Raw genomic sequence first — 18,060 nt, forward strand, 5'->3', positions numbered from 1 at the left:
TACAAAAAAGTGTCCAATAAGAATTATTCAAAATTAAACTTCCCCGCAGAGTTGTTGCAGAGCAGTTACCATGAAATTGTGCATGCTTGTAATCTATGCCAAATGCCTAATAGGTGATAAGACTTGAAAGCTGATCAGTTCAAAACTTCTTGAGATATTGATATGAGAGGTGTCCCACTTCTCCCGCGTCCCAGTTCACCCCACTCTCCCCTTCTTCATATTTGTTATGCCTCGGCAGAACTGATGTCTCTGGATGACATTTTGAGGTCTGAAACACAGTTATACTGCTGTCTACCTCCTTAAAATGGAGAAAATGTTCAAAAGGAAGGCAGAGTTCGCTCCATTATGGCCTCGCGATTGCTCGCCACAATGCCCTCAACGGCTTGTTACTAAAATGGCTGCCATCGGACCCGTTTGCGTGTGAAATCGCGAGTGTCAAGTTCTATGGAGTAAGCCCTTCTGCGCACTGCGTGTGCTTCTTGTAATGCAATGCTACAACTCTACAGTGTGAAGTCGGGTCGCGCAGTTAGCACTTATCGTATTGCACAACAAAATAGTTTTGTTCGAAAACATACGGGCAGATATCACAGGCCAAATAAATTACTGTGTGATGCTAATACATTGTCAAATTATCAGGGGCTGATTTTCTGCAATTTCTAGCTTCCTGATAAGTGATTCAAAATGCCCAAATCATTCGTTGAAGCTCTGAAAGCAAAATATTGCGAAGAAGACGACGATACGTCAAATTTCATCGTGAGTTTTGTCTTCACGAACAGGCCGCGAAAGAACAGCGGGTGCGAGGGGGATGCGGAGCTGAGCTATTTGACGAGCGTGGTGAGTGTTTGTTTTTGTTCGAGCTGCCTGCTTCGCTGGCGTCGTTCTTTGCTGTGTACAGTAGTCCGTCATAGCAGCAGTGTAGGATTGCTCTGCAGTTGTGTAGGAACCCGGCTGTCCTGATTTTGATTGCAGTATGAATGCCTAAATTTCTGATTCACAAGATTGGACTTTACTCACCCGTTTAACTTTTACCGGCATTTGTTTGTTTGTCTGTCTGTCTGTGTGCAAATATTTAGCTCAAAAAGTTGGGAATGAATTTTGATGAAACTTGACGTTAGATCTAAATTTTACATAAATTTATTAAATTTTATTTTTAAACAGGAAATGTTCATAGATCAATTGATAAATGATAGGGTCTACAAAAGAAACACTAATACGTTTTACAATGTACAATTTTAATTTTGTATAATTGATTATATTTGCCATCTGTAAATACACTCTGTCCGTTGGCCGTTGATGTCACCGTGTACCATCCCAGTGACAAGTGTATAGCTTCCCACGAAAAGCTGCAACAGCCTAGTACAGTTCGGGAAACCCACTCACAAGGGGGGCCCCTCCTTATAAGTAACCCGTCCCCCTTATAAGTAACCCCGTCCCCCTTATAAGTAACCCCCGGGGCACCCCTTATAAGGAGTCTCCACGCTTTTTTGCAATGCAACGCGAAAATGAAAGGACTGCGGCGATTCGCTTGATTATGTCCATAAAGCTTCACAAGTTTCCTAGTTACTCACGAAATTTGAGCAAAATCGGTTTGAGGCATCATATCTAAAATCATGGATTTAAACGCGATGTCAAACGACCCATGCGAATGCTGAAATGCGAGCGACTACTGGCGCGAGTGTTGCCAGGCGCGGCGGCGCGGCAATGTTTGAGTGCAGACGTGGCGACTGACCTCCGTACTCAGTCGCCACGTCTGCACTCAAACATTGCCGCGCCGCCGCGCCTGGCGACACTCACGCCAGTAATCGCTCGCATTTCAGCATTCGCATGGGTCGTTTGACATCGCGTTTAAATCCATGATTTTAGATATGATGCCTCAAACCGATTTTGCTCAAATTTCGTGAGTAACTAGGAAACTTGTGAAGCTTTATGGACATAATCAAGCGAATTGCCGCAGTCCTTTCATTTTCGCGTTGCATTGCAAAAAAGCGTGGAGACTCCTTATAAGGGGTGCCCCGGGGGTTACTTATAAGGGGGACGGGGTTACTTATAAGGGGGACGGGTTACTTATAAGGAGGGGCCCCCCTTGTGAGTGGGTTTCCCGAACTGAGTAGGGATTAGCCTACACGTACTTCAAGGTTCAAGGTTCAAGGGAATCTTTGTAACAAGTTAGGGGTTTTAAGTTCTGATTCTTATCTTTTGGCATAGCCTGTTAATGGTCAATGAACATGGAAGTTCAAGCTGCATGTATTTGAGGTTTGTATAGAACGGTACAAATTGTAGTCTGTATATTAGACCCGAAACTGGGGGGGGGGGGGGGGTTCAGGGGGGTTCAGAGTGCTTAAAAATGTAATAATTACAGTAATCAATGGGCACTCTCTCTTACAATAGAGTACATTACAGTGCATATGTGAAGGAAAGAAAATATAGAACTTTAGAAGTCAAGGAAAATATAGACATAGGACTAGGAGAGAGGAGAGGAAACAAGACAAAATTACAGTGCAAAGCCTAACCCATCATTGACGAGGACATTTTTTTTAAAGATCAATGCTTGAGAGTCTCATAAAATAGGCCCAACTGTATTGGCCTTTTTAGATGCATAGATAGGCCTACTAGTAATTATGTGTCATATTAAACTGCTTCTGGCAGTTGCATGGATAAGAATTTGACTGAGCGTGTAGGTTTCTTGCCAGATGATATTTTGTTAAAATTGACTGTTGTAGATAAGTAGGGCCTACACGTAGCTAATTCTTGCAAGCACTTGAATGCCACAAGTGGTTCAAATTTTGAAGTCAAGTCACTGCTTCACCGGCAGCTGATGCAATTGCTGTTTGAAACTTTTCCAGTGCTACAAAATGTAATAGTTCCCTAGTCTAGTATTTTACTGTACCTCTTCATCACATCTCTTGAATGGTTAACAAACAAGTACAATTGTACATTGGTCTGCACTGGCGGACAGGAAATGAATCTCTGGAGAACTCTGGACAGCTGATAGAAAATGCCTTGCCTGTGGTGTATTTTACAGTTCTACACTCATTAATTTTTCCCCATACATTGTACAACACTCAGTAACATAATTTCAGTCATTGTTGTCATTATTTAATAGTTTGAAATAGCACGTGACACCCTAGCAGGAGCATTTCTTTATTTTAACACTGAAGATCTGAAAGGTTTCCAAACTGAAAAAAAAAAGAAGAAGAAGAAGTTTATGTGTGATTTTCCACTGCAATTTGAAGTGCAGAATACCATCTCATCCTTGCGGTGGTCATACAACATACCATACATGCCTTGATACAATACCCTCACCTTATGCACGCATGCCTGCACACATGTTTGACAAGTGTACCATATTTTTGCTGTGAAGCCCAATTATACATTGTACATAATGCTAAAATCCAGTAGTTCACAGACTCCAGGGATACGTGTACATGTACATATACCTGTCAATGAACTTACGGATTGTATGCACTCAACATTGACCGGTTTTAGTTTATCTACCTTCCCATTTCCTGTTTGGAACTGAAACTCATCTTGCTGTCATTGTTTGGACATGCAATGCACTGGCCCTTCAAAATTTGTACTTTATTGCAGCAGAGACTGCAGTTGAACCTTGTTTTCAACTAAATTTTGTAATAATTAAAGCCTATGAGATCATCTCATATTCTGTGGCATAGTGAATACTTTGCAGGTTTATGGAATTCATCTGATGTACACAGAAGTTTGAACCATTATTGAATCTTTAGAGCCAAGAAAGCAACCAAAAGGGTCAGCTTACTACACATTGTAACTATTGTTCCAGGTACTGACCTGGAACAAGAACTTGACAGCCAGCTGCAAATGTTTGCTTATAAGGTATAACACATGTACCCATAGTGGAAAATACTAGCAGTGCTTCCATCTTTAATGTTATTTCCTTGCTCTTAATTTACAGAGCTGCCTGTGTTGATCTGTGATAAGTGATTTTATTTGAAATCTAAATAAAAAAAGATTGCTTGAGAAAGTGCCAGAGACTGAGTGTGTGAGTGCTGTCTACCATACGCTGCACAATCTCATTTGAACAGCTAAAAGTCTGCTTGATTTCTGTTGTCTTTGCCTCTAGAATTTGGTGCAAAATTGTGTGCAAGGAGATCATACATGTGAATATATGCAGGGTATATTCTGCGATGAGAAGTGCTTCATATTTGTGCAAGACTGGATCAAACTTTATTAAGCATACTGTACAATGTATTCATCCTAATAAAAAGTACAGTGTAGTTTAATTCACTTTCTTCAATAGCATTCTGGCATTCTAGCCATCAGAAACAAAAGTTTCAATGCTAAGTATCTGCTTGAAACAACTAGCAACATTGTTTCAAGTATTGTACATTCATATATGAAAACTATTTTGAACCACAAGATATTCATTTCAGAAAGAATTTACATAATGAAAGATTTAGACAATTTGAAGTGTTTCATACTATCATTGTGTGGCTGTCTGAGTGCACTCTCGATGTTATATTATTATATATATATATTTTTTTTTTGTAATGTCCTTTAAAATGACAGGAATATAGCTGGATGACTGTAGTTTTGCACCTAGACCCTGTTTTCTGTCTGCCACCATACAATGTATACTGTACATTGTGTGTGGTGCAGATTACGAGGGAGTCTTCCCACTTCCCTGTGAGCACAATGTGTTCTGTTGTGTGAAATGCATGCAATAAAAGATAAAATTGTACAGTATGTGTAGTCCTGCATGGTTCAACCCAAATAATATACATCATTTCGTACACTATGGGCATCTCTATGTGGCTACTTCGGTGTAGGGGACCTTGTGGCAATGAGCCTGTAGGCAAAACAGATGGCTGCATTCTCTGTCTGGAAATCCAGACTACAAGCATTCAACCTGTCATGCTTCAGACTGGCTGGGTCGTTGCAGTGGCTGTTGCAGGCTACCTTTTGTTCTCGTTACAATAGGGAAATCGTCTTTGTTAGTTTTGCAAACTAGGCCCTCTTTTTAGGGCACAAAGCCAAAATGCATAATACCCAGACACATGATTAATTTCCTTTCCGTAATTTCCTCAATTTCCTTACTTTTTCCCACATCAAGCACTACTGTATATAATATCCAAATTGCAAACATTAGCAACATTCTTATTTTACTCTTTTTTCTTTTCTTCTTTTGATTTATAACAAATTATAATAGTACGACAGGCTGTCTAGACTGAAATACACCAAAATTGCCTCTTCTGACACTTTTCAGTGGCATTGCCATTGTTATCATCATGTAATATTTGCATGAGCCTGTCGAGAAGAAAAGTGTTTATCTGTTTGCATTTTGTTTTAATCCTTCTGACAGGATTTTTGTTATCATGGCTAAACTTTATGCAAAATATCTACTCTTTCTCTTATGGCATACAATTGTACGTTACAAGAGGGTTGAATAAATTTACTAAGACTGCATATAATACAAACCTCAATTATATGAAAAGTTTTTTGCATTGCCTATAGTCAATACTGACAAAAGTGGAAAGTAATAAGATGTGACAAGGTACAGTGTACATTGTAAATGTCTGAAGGAGATGTTCAGAACATCATGATCAACATGCAGTAGGGTCTGATTTATACCTTTAGTTAGACTACATCTTCATTAAACTGCTGACCATCGATCCTGGCTTGCTTCCTTTTATCTAGTACATTGTGATCTCTCACTTGTGACGTGGCCGGCCCCAGCCATGACAAATTCTACAGCGACCTGTCGAGAGATGCTGACTCTTGGAGGAAGTGATCTCATGCATCCAGGAATAATGATGACATAATTGGCAAAAAAATATATACAAACCCATACCGAACACATTATGATACACACATGATTCCTGAATACAAGAATACATTGTACAATCCACCATGAGTACTCCTTTACAGTCAAGTGAATTCCTAGCAATTGTCAGTTTCTTTGCCTGGCAAGCAAAATGTGTTGTAGTTTAAACATGCAACTTAAGTATTAAGCAAAATATGTGTTTTACTCCACCATTAGAAGTTTAAAGTTAGTATGAAAAAGGAGTAAACATTTTTGGAGTGCAGCAGGGAAAAGTTTGATCAAATTTGGAGAAGAATTAGGGATGATGTGAGGTCATAGCATGAAGTTCTCACAAAACAGCACCCGCAAGGTGGATATTACATAAATAAAAGATGTCATTATGTCACAACTTTCCATGCATAAAGTTGCATGTGCACAAAGCCTTGAAATTTCCAGTCATTTTTTTTTTTTTTTTTTTTTTTTTTTTTTTTTTACAAATGCAATTACAGCTGTATGCCCCAGCCTCAAGTTGTGGTACAAGTATATCAGGATCATTATTTTGAAGTCATTCAGTCAGGTTTCAGTGTCTTTTCTTCAAATTCATGAAATTCTCCCGTCGAGATGTTTTTCATTGCAACTGATTGACAAATTGCCCTACATCGACGTAAATAAGCACTATAAATTGATCAGTGTTTCAGTAGTACATGTAGCCATGATAAAAATCATGGGCGTACATATACTCGAGCAAGATTCGAACCTACGACCTCCTGATCACCGGACACTGATCAATTCAGTGCTTATTTACGTCGATGTAAGGCAATTAATTTGTCAATTAATTGCAATTCAGTGTCTTTTGTTCTCCAAAATTATTGGAGATAGTGAGGTGATGACATCATCGGCTCACTCATTTGCATAATATATTCATATACATGCACATAACTGATCAAGAACTGGTGTGCATACTTTCATGTCTTACTTTCAACATTTTGTAACTGACGGTATCTTTTCTTTAAATCCGATGGTCATAATTGCATTGCTGTGCTTTGTGCATGTAAATTGACATGTTTCAAGTAATGTCAGAAGAAGAAAAAATAAATCTTGCCCATGATAAATTTTTACTACATGATAATCTTTTTTTTTTTTTTTTTTTTTTTGTAAACGGAGGATGTGGATGTAGCATTTGGTTTCACACAGTATCAGTGTTGCACTGACCCCTGTCTTGTAAAAATTATTCTATGATATTATGATATTATATTATATTATATTATATTACTGTTATTATGAGCTTACAGTATGTGCTTTGTAGTTTAGAAACTTTAAGCAAATCCATGTATGAAAAAGCAGAGGTGGAAGAAAAGCTAGCGTTTCTAACTTTTCCTGACCAAACTCTAGACAAAGAAAACCATGACGCACTATTCTCATGATTCAGGAAATCGTTAGTAAAAAACGATGCAACAATGTTCTGCCACGTAACTCTTGTCACAAAAATGTGGCAACCGCAGTGTCTAGGCTATTTTCAGAGTATAAAAATAGTTGATGTTTCACAACCTTTTGCAACATTCCACTGCCGTTGGTACTCCTGCTGAACAGGAAAATAATTTTTTATTGTAGAAATGTTCATTCTTTTATATTAAACATCCAACATGGAGAACCAGTGATACTTTGAGATCCATTCAAAAAATAAAACAAAACAAAACAGAAAACTAAAACTAAAACATCAGTGAATGGAGTCTTGTCCAAGTTGCAGGTTGCAAACATTGTCTTTAATCATAGTGGCATGAACAATCTGGACTATCAAATTCTCTGCTCCAAATTGGCAATCATTCAGTGAAGTTCATCAGAAAGGATATGTGGAGCAGCAAATCCTATAGAAACCTCACAGAATAACAATGGTTTCAGCTTTAGGATGGATTGTTGGTTTTGAAGGGGACCTTGACAGATTCACATTGGTGGTGGGTTGTTATACACACACAAACAGTGCCCACGCCCATGAGCATAGACCTACGCTGTACACACACAAAAACACAGACACACACACATTCACATCATAAGTTACCTTGGTTTGGTTTTTTTTTTTTGTGTGTGTGTGTGTGTGATATGGTATCAAGTTTTGATTTGTGTGTACATGTTGTCATGCATACAAGTATGTATGCATGTTTGCTCATCAGTACAGTTCAGTTGAGGTTAAATGTAACAGAATGAGAGAAAAAGAAAGATACAGCATTCACATTGTGCACTAGTTCTCATATTATACAAATCAAACTACAAAATTCCATTGCAAATACACGTGCCATATTAGAAATGGCCTCTCACAATACAGCTCAGACATTCTTGTGCAACAAAGCATGCTCTTCAAAACAAATGAGCCGACAAAGAAGATATCGTGATAGTTTGTTATGGTGAGATACAACAGCTCAAGGTTGAAGTGTTGACATACCTGTTTTCATCCGAAGTATGCAAATCTAGATTCATTGTTTATTCTGTGACAATTGAAAAGACACAGTTTTGTGGTAGTTATGCATTATGTACAACCAGATAAGTGAAACTGACATTTTGCCAAACTAATGCTTTACTGCATACCAATCAGGGGGTCTTATTACTCTATGGTTTACGTTCAGGTAAAATTTTTTCAGCAGCTATTGAGTGTAGTAGGCTTGTTTTTCACATTGATGTTCATTGTCATCATTCATTACATTGTATCATATTTTGGAGACAACACTCTCAGTCACAAATGTTTGCTTAAATTGAAAGATATATTCACCTTGTCTTTGTATTCCCACTGTAAGGATCAAGGCAGCCTTTCTCCACGAACTTTCCCAGTATGCTCATACGATGATGCTTTCATACACTTGGGATCTGTGCTGTATTTGTTTTATAACAAATAGCAATCTGTGATTGGCTGCTTCCACAGGTCCTCTCCATGGGAGGAGTCACCCATGCAGGGATCCCCTCAGAAGGCCTCACCTCCCTCTGCCCCAACATCACCGACCTGGACCTCTCCAACAATCTCATTGGCTGCTGGCATGAGGTCATTAGCATATTCAGAGCCCTGGACAATCTCAAGTTTGTCAACTTGAGCGGCAACAACCTCAAGGACCCAAAGGTACAGACAATTTTTGTTTTGGTACATCTATTGTATTTGTTTTTGTTGGCACACTGCGATCTGTTCTTCTTTTTTTTACTGACATAAACCTGTATACATTGCTGTATAGCTGATCTCAGCTATGTCCCAACAAAGATTTTGTAATGCAGTGATGGACTTGAATAGGTGAAAGGCGATTGAGGAAAGTCAGTATCAAACATCGGTATATTTTGATGAAAGTAAAATTAAGGATAGAATACAATTCACAAGGTACACCTTATGCATTTGTTTGCTGTACTCAGTTTTCATTTCTTGTATTGCTTGCACAGAAAAGCCTAACGAAGCTTTCCGATGTGACATTTGGAATTGAGAACTTGGTCCTCAACAACACCTGTGTGTCATGGGAGGACATCGCCATGGTAACAGGCAGGCTGCCATGCCTGACAGAACTCCATGCGAGTAAGAATGGTAAGTATGGCACATTAATCAAACATGATTGATATACAATGTACATACAAAACGACATAATCAAGAGATACTTCCAAACATTGCTTGAATATGTGCAATTAGTAGTTGAACCATATCTTTTGTTGAGGCCATCTCTGATGTGTGATGTGATTAGGGCAAGTGCATATCCTGGTAGTAGTGTTCCTCATTTGCACAGTGTCTCAGTGGTGTGAAATAGAAGGCTGCAGTTTGTGGCAACAGAAAACAAAACAATGACAAACTACAGCAAAAAGAAAAAAAAAAACTAACTTGATGGCTGCAGACCTTAATTTATGAAAGCGAGTGCAAAACTTGTTGAATCTGTAGAAAGGTTCATTGAATGTATTTTGAATTCTAGTAGTACATGTATCTCTCTGTGCAGTGCAGTAAAGGTAGTTTTACAGAACTGTTGTATATGAACTTGTTCAGTTACCAAATCCATTGAAGACATTATCAGTGCCAGCGGAGCGTTTTCAAAAGTGGGGGCCCACTTCCGGGTTTCATTAGCTAACAAGCAAAAAAAAAAAAAAAAAAATGGTGGTCTTCAGCTCATCTCTCCCCTTCCACTTCCAAGTTTCTTCAGCTGACAAGCAAAAAAAAAAAGGTCTTCAGCGGAAAAACATAACCTTACCGCACTCACACTTCAAGATCTCTATATATTTCTTTTGACTGCCACTTACGTACTTCCAGGTTAAAAAAAAGGGGGGGCCCAAAGTGATGACACCTTTTATGTATTCCTTTGTATGGTGCACAAACAGTAGGGGGGGGGGGCTAGCCCCCCCCCCCCCCCCCAAAGAGGGTTACATGTATCTGAAGAGACCTGCTGCCTAAAGAGGGCTAAAGGAATGTACTTCCAAAAACATGAAAAAGAAAAAAAGAATCAACACAAACACACACACACACACACACACACGCACGCACACACAAACAAATTACCTGCATTATACATTGGGCTCAGTATTACCCATCAAAACATATTCCAGTGCAGCACAATGTTCTGGCACAAAATACGGACTGCAGAACAAGGGTGTATAAATTGATAATTAATGTACCTGCCAAGCCGGCTGAACACCCTTTAAGCTATTCATATGTGGATTAAGAGTTTGAGGTATTATTTTGTATGCTTCACGGTACTAGTGTGTGAATACAACTGCTTCATCACCAAAGTGATGTCATCAGTGATGGTTGTTGCCATGGTCATTTGGTTTTCTAGTGAGCAGCTGCCACTAATATCACGTAAGCTCAAAATTGCAATTCACCACTAGTTTGTGGTTTCTGCTCTTACTCAGCATTTTGAAAGTCAACTTGAGGCAGAAACTGAATGAAACTTTTTTTTTTTGAGGGGTGGGGGTATGATACATCAGAAGGGAATTAAATATTCCACCATTCATCTTCTTAAAAAAACATTTCACTTTCACATATTATCTGTCTTTTGTAAGCATTCATCTGTTTGCAAACCTTTCATCTTTTTGCAAACCTTTCATCTTTTTCACAACCATTCCTCTAATTGCAAAGGGTAAAATCATTCATCTTTTTATAAACCATTCATCTTTTTATAAACTGTTTGTCTTTTCATGAGAAATTTTTCCTGTTTCAAATCATGTTGTCTTTTTTCAACCATTTTTTTTTGTTGTAAATCGTTGATCTTTTTTGTAAACTGTTTGTTTTTTCACAAGCAATTCTTCGTTTTGCAAAGCATTCTTTTTTTAAAAAACCATTCTTGTTTTTGTAAACTTTGTCTTTTCATAATCATTCTTCTTTTAACATGTCATTTCTCTAGCACAGAGTGTTCATATCTTTAAGTATGATTAGTCTCGCCAAGCCATTCTTCTCGCAACTTTCTCTCATTCTATTGCGAATAGTCGTTTCTCTTTTGTGTCAATCATTTTTTGTTGTTGGAAACATTAGTTTGTTTGTCAGAAATCTATATGTCTTCTTGTGGGCATGCGAGAAAAAACACATGACGATGTATCACTAGACTAACTGTTGGACCTGTTAGAATACTGGGTAGTAGTCTATATGCAGCTAGCCTGACAGGCCGACAGATAACTGTAGTGTGTGGTCTAGATCTGTTATATTAGGTTCATAGACATCTAGCTACTGTATAGCCTAGACCTTATACAGTAATACCACTCATTACTACCCTTTCCTGGGAATGCAAAGTTCTTGCTGTTAGAGAACCAGTGTCTACAAATGACAATATTACATACTCGTTCCTTTTTCTTGCTATGAGAGAATACTCTCCTCTTGACCCCTTTGTCCATTTGCTCCAGGTTATGAAGACATACCGTTGTCTGGCAAATTACTAGCCCGCTGTCTCCCCCGTCTACAGACCCTGCATCTCACTGACAACAAGTTCACCAGGTACTGTATGCTTTGCTCCTCCTGATAGGACATTAAAAAGGAGGATGAAACCCAAATTTTCATGGGGATTGCATGTAATACATGCAGCAATATCAGTAGAACACCTGGGTGAAGTTTGAGGCAAGTCTGACATTCTGCTAAGAAGTTGTGACTTTTTGAAGTTTGAAGTCGAGACAATAACAAAATTGTTGACTCAAGAAAAATTTGCACCTTGTTTTGAAATAACAAGAGGGTAATTAACTATCAATTAAAGAAAAAGCTCACATAATGTTTGTGCATGGAAGGTTTGTTCATGCACAAGTTGGCTATGAAATCTCAGAGTGAACTTTGTTACCATCTAATAAAATAAAACTTTCTTGAAACAGATGACAATCAGGTCTGTTTTGATAGGATATTGTTTCTGTCCTCACCTTTGCAACTGATTGACAAATTGCCCTACATTGATGTGTAAATAATCAGTTCATCAAGTTGAATGTCCTTACCTTGTTTCTTTATATATCATTGTTTTGTTTGCACCCCTTGTGTCATCAGATGGGAGCAGGTGGCCTGTCTTTGCCTCCTCCCAAAGCTTCAGACCCTGATGCTGTCTGAAAACCCACTCACAGACATCAAGTACACTGTGGAAGGCTATGTGGATGACCAAGAGGTGAGACACTATTCAAGAAATTTTTGTGGTACATTGATTTTCCTGTATTTCGTTTTACTCTTCGCTGGCGCGAATTCTATAAACCTGCAAAACTGCCTTCACTGTTTTCTCTGCATGTCTTGAATGGGTTGACAATGGCATTAGCATGAACTCAAGACCCCGCAAACATGTTTTTGAGCTGCTCAGCACGAAAAAGTAATTGCGTGAGAATATTGATGACGTTTACAGTAGATGGGATAGGACTGTTGAATTTCAAGCAGAAGTCGCAAGTTTGAGTACCTAACTTCACATGTAAGATCCTTTAGAGTAGAAGCTTGTTGTTTGTGATTTTGAGAAATCACGTTAAATCTGAATGTAGGGAATTTCCTCCCCCTGTTTGTTTTTGTTTTTAATCTGTGATAATGTTTTAATAACAGTGTAAATCAGGAAAGAAAAGGCTCTTATACTCATCTGTTAATTTCATTCCAGCAAACTTTTACCTCGGTTGAGTTCAGTGTCATATTGAAAGCATGGAAGCATGTATTGCATTCATTCTATGCTTGCCCTATAACATTTCGCGCTTGTGATAGCACCAGCTGTGAATGGTTTCTACATCTCATTTCAGGAGGCATCTGAAAAGATGGAACCAGGTCCAGAGAGTTCACCTGATGAGTGTGCCATGGAGCACCAGGAGATTGTGGACCAGATCCTAGACCAGCTGATCCAGGACACTATCAACAGCACCCAGGACCAAGGGGTCCAGACCTCGGCTGAAGTTGGGACATCAACAGCCACAACATCAACGACTGCAACCACAGTGGCGGATCCAGCGTCATACGACAGCGGGATGGAGGACAGCCAGCCGAACACGCCGCGCCACGACCGCCGGCATCGCCTCGCCAGCCAGGGATCTGAAGACGGCGACCTCTATGGCTTGGCGGACTCCGGCTTCGGCTGCACCAAGCAGGGTGCAGAGGAAGGGGACTCGATGCCGAAGGGAAGCCCCTCAAATCGCCAGCTGCTCAACGGTGGCACCCTCCCTGACATCAGCGAGCACGGCGCCCCTCGCGTCTCACCAAGGAACTCCAAGCCCAAGCGGTCGAAACACCGAAAGCTCCACAAACATTCCAGCCCGGAGAGAGAAGCACCGGCGGAGGACGTGGAAACCAAAATTGACGTCAACACGGACAAGTTTGCCTACTTTGAGGTCACGTGGGATGCAGACGATGAGGCCATCGGGCACGAGGAGGATGACACCCCTTTGCCAGGCAACAGGTGGGAAGACAAGGACTTCCCTACCAAGGAGGAGGAGTCGATGCAAGGTGGGGAGGAGGAGTGCGTGCCATGGGTGCCGTTTCTGCACCTCAAGGTCCTCTGCGTTACCAAGACGCTCATCAGTGGGTGGGCTGACGTAGAGGCGGTTAGGATGTTCCCATGCCTAGAATCTCTAAGAATAAAGGTGAGTTCAAGGTGGAACTTTTGTCCTGTCTGTCATTGCAATTATTGCGCCAAATATAGTTTCTTCTGTATTCTTGGAAAATTTCATCGAGCAGGTGTAATTTTGATATTATTTCCTTGTTGATTTGAGGTTAAATAGAAGTTACATTGTAAGCCTCCTGTTTTGTTTTGTTTATCTAGATATATATCGGTATATAAGGATAGATGAATTATCTTGGCATTGTGGACATGCTGTGATGTACAGCAAATGTTGTGTGCAGAATCTAGTTTGTTGCCATATGCTGAAGTGGTAATCATTCTATATCAAAGACAGTCATTCTCTGTTTTTCAACATCTACAACAAGTTCAACATGATTATACAATATATATGTAGTAAATGTATTTTTAAAAAGAAACATAACTTTTTCATATGCCTGCAGAAATTGTTGAGTTTTGCTTTAAAATGTACACACACACGTATATATGCATGAGAAATGTGTGAAATAACGTGACATGATTTCAGTTTTGTAACAACAAAAATGTGAAATATTAGCCAAAGAGCTAAACTGACTTTATTTGCAATCTGACAACATCCAATCTCGGTTGCTACATAATGATTTGTAATCGAGCATTGATAATCAACAGATTGGGCCATAGCAGTATCCATCCATCTTAATGCACAAGAGTGACTCGCATGCAGCTTGTTTGGAAAAAAAATTGCTAGTGCACAATGGATCATAATGTATTTAAACATTCTACCTACTCACTACAAAATTGGGCAGGCTCTTGTGAAATAAAAGTTTTTGTGCAACAATCAAAATTATTTTATGCTTTTGATCTCAAGTGCAGCTTGTTTGGAAAAAAAAAATTGCTAGTGCACAATGGATCATAATGTATTTAAACATTCTACCTACTCACTACAAAATTGGGCAGGCTCTTGTGAAATAAAAGTTTTTGTGCAACAATCAAAATTATTTTATGCTTTTGATCTCAAGTTGCTCCAAAACAACTCATTATCCTGACAAATTGCGTCAGCCAGACAAGATTCTTGGTAGACCCTTTTGAGGTATTACAAGCAAATTTCTAATAGTGGAAGATGAATTTTGAGCCCTTCTGAGAACTACAATTGTATGTTTTGCCTGCGAGATTTGTCATTTGTTAAGTGGGATTATGCAGTTTTACCCTCAATACAAAATTACATAGCCGAACCATTCTATTAGTATTGATGACCTTGAAATCTAATTAGCAAAAGAGTATGATCTCAGTATTTAAAGTAATTGTTGGTCTTGGCTTCCTCCAGGGAATCCCATTCATGAGAGACCTCGCTGCAGATGAGAGGAGAAAGCTGCTGGTTGCTAGGTAACCGCATCATTGCCAGAGGAACAACCAAATAGATACAACAGTATACTTCTGTGTAGATAGTGGAGCGGATAGCAAGCACCTGCTTTAATTTAAATCCCTTGATATGATGAAAGAGGGAGAACCCGGTTTGCAGAAATATACAAACAGCTCATTACTTGTGGTTCAAAGAATAGTTGTAGTGGTGTTATTTTGCACATTTGCTGATACCCTTTTCTATCATCTTTGCAGATACAAAAATAACAAATGATAGGTGCAGTTCAGAATATGACGAACAGAACTCACATTCAAATTGACCGTTGATATGAAATACTGAGAATTACTAGATGCTTTGTGATTTTTAGGAAAGTCAAAGCAATTTTTTTTTTCCAATTCCATGTCTCTGTGCAAAGTTATTGACAATTTTACTAGTCAAGCGCTGCCGCTCAAATCTTAGTAAAGAGATTTTCATATGATTTTAAAATTTAGAATAATAATAGTGTAATTATTAAATGCTTGAATAAAACCAAATTATCAGAACAAAATCTCTACAAACTTTCAAGATTATTGTGCAAGAGTATTAAACAGATAAGCAAGTCAAAAATTGTTTGTCCAGATTTGATGCCCTTGTGGAATTAGTTTCACAGAGTGATAGCAAACTAAACCATCTTTACTGTCGATGCAACATGATGAAACAGCTTCCATCTGATCTCCCCCCCCCCCCATCACCTTCTGTAGTCTGCCCAAAATCCGTCTCCTGAACGGCAGCGAGATCCAGGATGAGGAGCGGGAGAAGAGCGAGAGGTTCTTCATCAGGCACTTCCACGACCAGCAGGAGCCCCCCGCCTGGATTGAGCAGCTCATTGAGAGACATGGTAAGACAATGTAACTTACTGACGGACATTCAGGCAGATGGAAGGAGTGATACATGTATCAAGAGATGGACTGACAGACAGACAGACAAACAAACAAACAAATAGGTTGACAGGGGGACAGACACAGTTTGACAAACAGACAGACAGCTGGACTAACAGACAAAGAGATAAGCAGAGGACAATTTAAATGTTAAAGGAATAAGCAAGGGGATAGATATACTGTATACGCCATATATTTCGCGAGTATATACGCCATATATTTTCGGGAATCGGGAATTCCCGACAATTTTGCGAGTGGTTAAATTCGCGATCGTGGAGTCTTGTAATGAACGGAGAAATATATGTCATATCCACATCAGGATCAGAGTCAATATTTTCGCGTGTCTTTAAATTCGCGAATAGCACCTGACTTGCGAAATTTGCGAAAATAAAAACCTCCGAAATATTCGGCGTATACAGTATGATGGTAAAAATGATTCCACATAATTCCTACTATGTGTGGTGTAATTTTACTGCATTTTTCTAGTATTTTCTGTTTAGTTTTTGTCTTGATTTGACCTATTGTGACAACACCACTTCTCAATGTTGACCCTTCCAGGAGTTCTGAAGCCCATCGTTGACGTCAACATCGGGCGCGGTTTTCGAAAATACGCCTTCCTCTCCTTCATCTACAAAGGAAGCTGCATCCATCAGGACAACATCTCCATCATTCAGTACGTCGGCGACCTCCGCAAGTACTGTGCCAAACTCGTCAAGAAGCATTATGGGTAAGGGCGTGTCACTACAAACGTTATGCCCATATTGGATTGTGTTGAGGACTATTCATAAGAACCAAATCAGGACAATTACCTCCTGGCTAAATACCGGTTTGTGATAGGGTTAGAGTGATGATTAAGGTCAGGGTTTTGGGGTTAGGGTCATGTAAGGGATTACTACATTAGCGTTAGGGTTAAGGTCATGGGACGTATCGGGCGAGGGGAGTAGGGGTAATTGTCCAGGGATACTTTTCCTTTAACCCGCAAGAACTGGCTGGAGGTCCAACTGCAATCACATTGATATGAGAACACAAAGAACAAATTATAGAAATCAAAACGTGTCTTCAGTCTTCAAAAAAAAAAAATGAATCCAGGCCACTTCCCTTCCACTGAAATTTCCTGGAGATCAGTGACATTTTTCCTATACATTCTTTGTACATATTTTTCCGTAGCCTACATTCACATGACTTTGCTATTGTAATTTGTTGTTCATATCATTATTGTTGCTGGTGTTTTTGATGAAGCCATGATGGCTTTGATGATATGAGTAATGGTAGTAAGTACTGTGTAAATGCTCATAAAGATGATGGTGATTATGGCTGTACTGTTGATGGTGATGATGGTGATAATAATGATATCAGTATTAGTGATGAAAATAATTAATATACATTGTATAGATAATAATGGTATTAGTGCTAGCAATGGTACTAGTACAGTGTTGTTGAAGTTGTGATCATTATCATTGTTGTGATATAGTGACAGATAAGGTAACAAATGGGAAAGTAACATGAAAGACAGAGGTCGAGAAAAGCAGATGTGTAAACATCAATATTGTCATCATTGTTTTCCGCGCATACATTTTGTAAATTGCTTTTTCAATTTCGCACTCTCTCTTGTGCCACCCCAGAATGCTCAGCTTGTACCATGTGCCCAAGGCCCCGGGTCCGTCGGGTCTGCAGGAGTACAACCACCTCATTCAGGACCTCCTTCCAATGAGCCGCTACGACATGGAGGACGGGGACGAGATCCACATTGACACGAAGCACAATGCACACACCAACTACGCCGCCATCACCTTCCTTGGGGCCAGGTAAGGCCGGAGGCACCTGCGCCCCTCTATAGGGCCATGCCCATGGAACTTGCCCCCCTGAGTTCTTCAGTTTCACCCCACAAGCCCCGGGATGATGGCATAAATCCAGATGAGGTGCCTCGAGATATTTTTGTCCAATTCAAGAGTGAGCAGGATGCGTTAACACGTCAAACATGTCTCTTAGCTGCACAGTCATACAGAACGTGGATGGGGTTTGAATGTTATTATGGCA

The 18,060-nt window shown here is 39.5% G+C and overlaps 1 protein-coding gene across 1 annotated transcript; it reads left to right on the plus strand.

The window, feature by feature from the left end:
* The first annotated feature begins 666 nt into the window (after nucleotides 1-666).
* Nucleotides 667-17,832, plus strand: LOC140239753 (uncharacterized). The gene is made up of 10 exons (XM_072319573.1): nucleotides 667-834; nucleotides 8,688-8,879; nucleotides 9,188-9,326; nucleotides 11,618-11,708; nucleotides 12,240-12,354; nucleotides 12,959-13,792; nucleotides 15,071-15,129; nucleotides 15,847-15,983; nucleotides 16,582-16,750; nucleotides 17,646-17,832. The coding sequence occupies exons 1-10, from the start codon at nucleotides 682-684 to the stop codon at nucleotides 17,830-17,832; spliced, it is 2,076 nt and encodes a 691-aa protein (XP_072175674.1). The 5' UTR covers nucleotides 667-681.
* Nucleotides 17,833-18,060: the final 228 nt, after the last annotated feature.

The sequence above is a fragment of the Diadema setosum genome, chromosome 16 (genome assembly GCF_964275005.1).
Source record: "Diadema setosum chromosome 16, eeDiaSeto1, whole genome shotgun sequence".
Lineage (NCBI taxonomy): Eukaryota > Metazoa > Echinodermata > Echinoidea > Diadematoida > Diadematidae > Diadema > Diadema setosum.

What these genes read in the sequence shown, in the direction of transcription:
- LOC140239753 (XM_072319573.1), top strand. Translation starts at nt 682, where the DNA reads ATGCCCAAATCATTCGTTGAAGCTCTGAAAGCAAAATATTGCGAAGAA. An exon ending in TGAGCTATTTGACGAGCGTG is followed by an intron (nt 835 to 8,687) that starts GTGAGTGTTTGT and finishes CTGCTTCCACAG; the next exon opens with GTCCTCTCCATGGGAGGAGT. An exon ending in AGAAAGCTGCTGGTTGCTAG is followed by an intron (nt 15,130 to 15,846) that starts GTAACCGCATCA and finishes CACCTTCTGTAG; the next exon opens with TCTGCCCAAAATCCGTCTCC.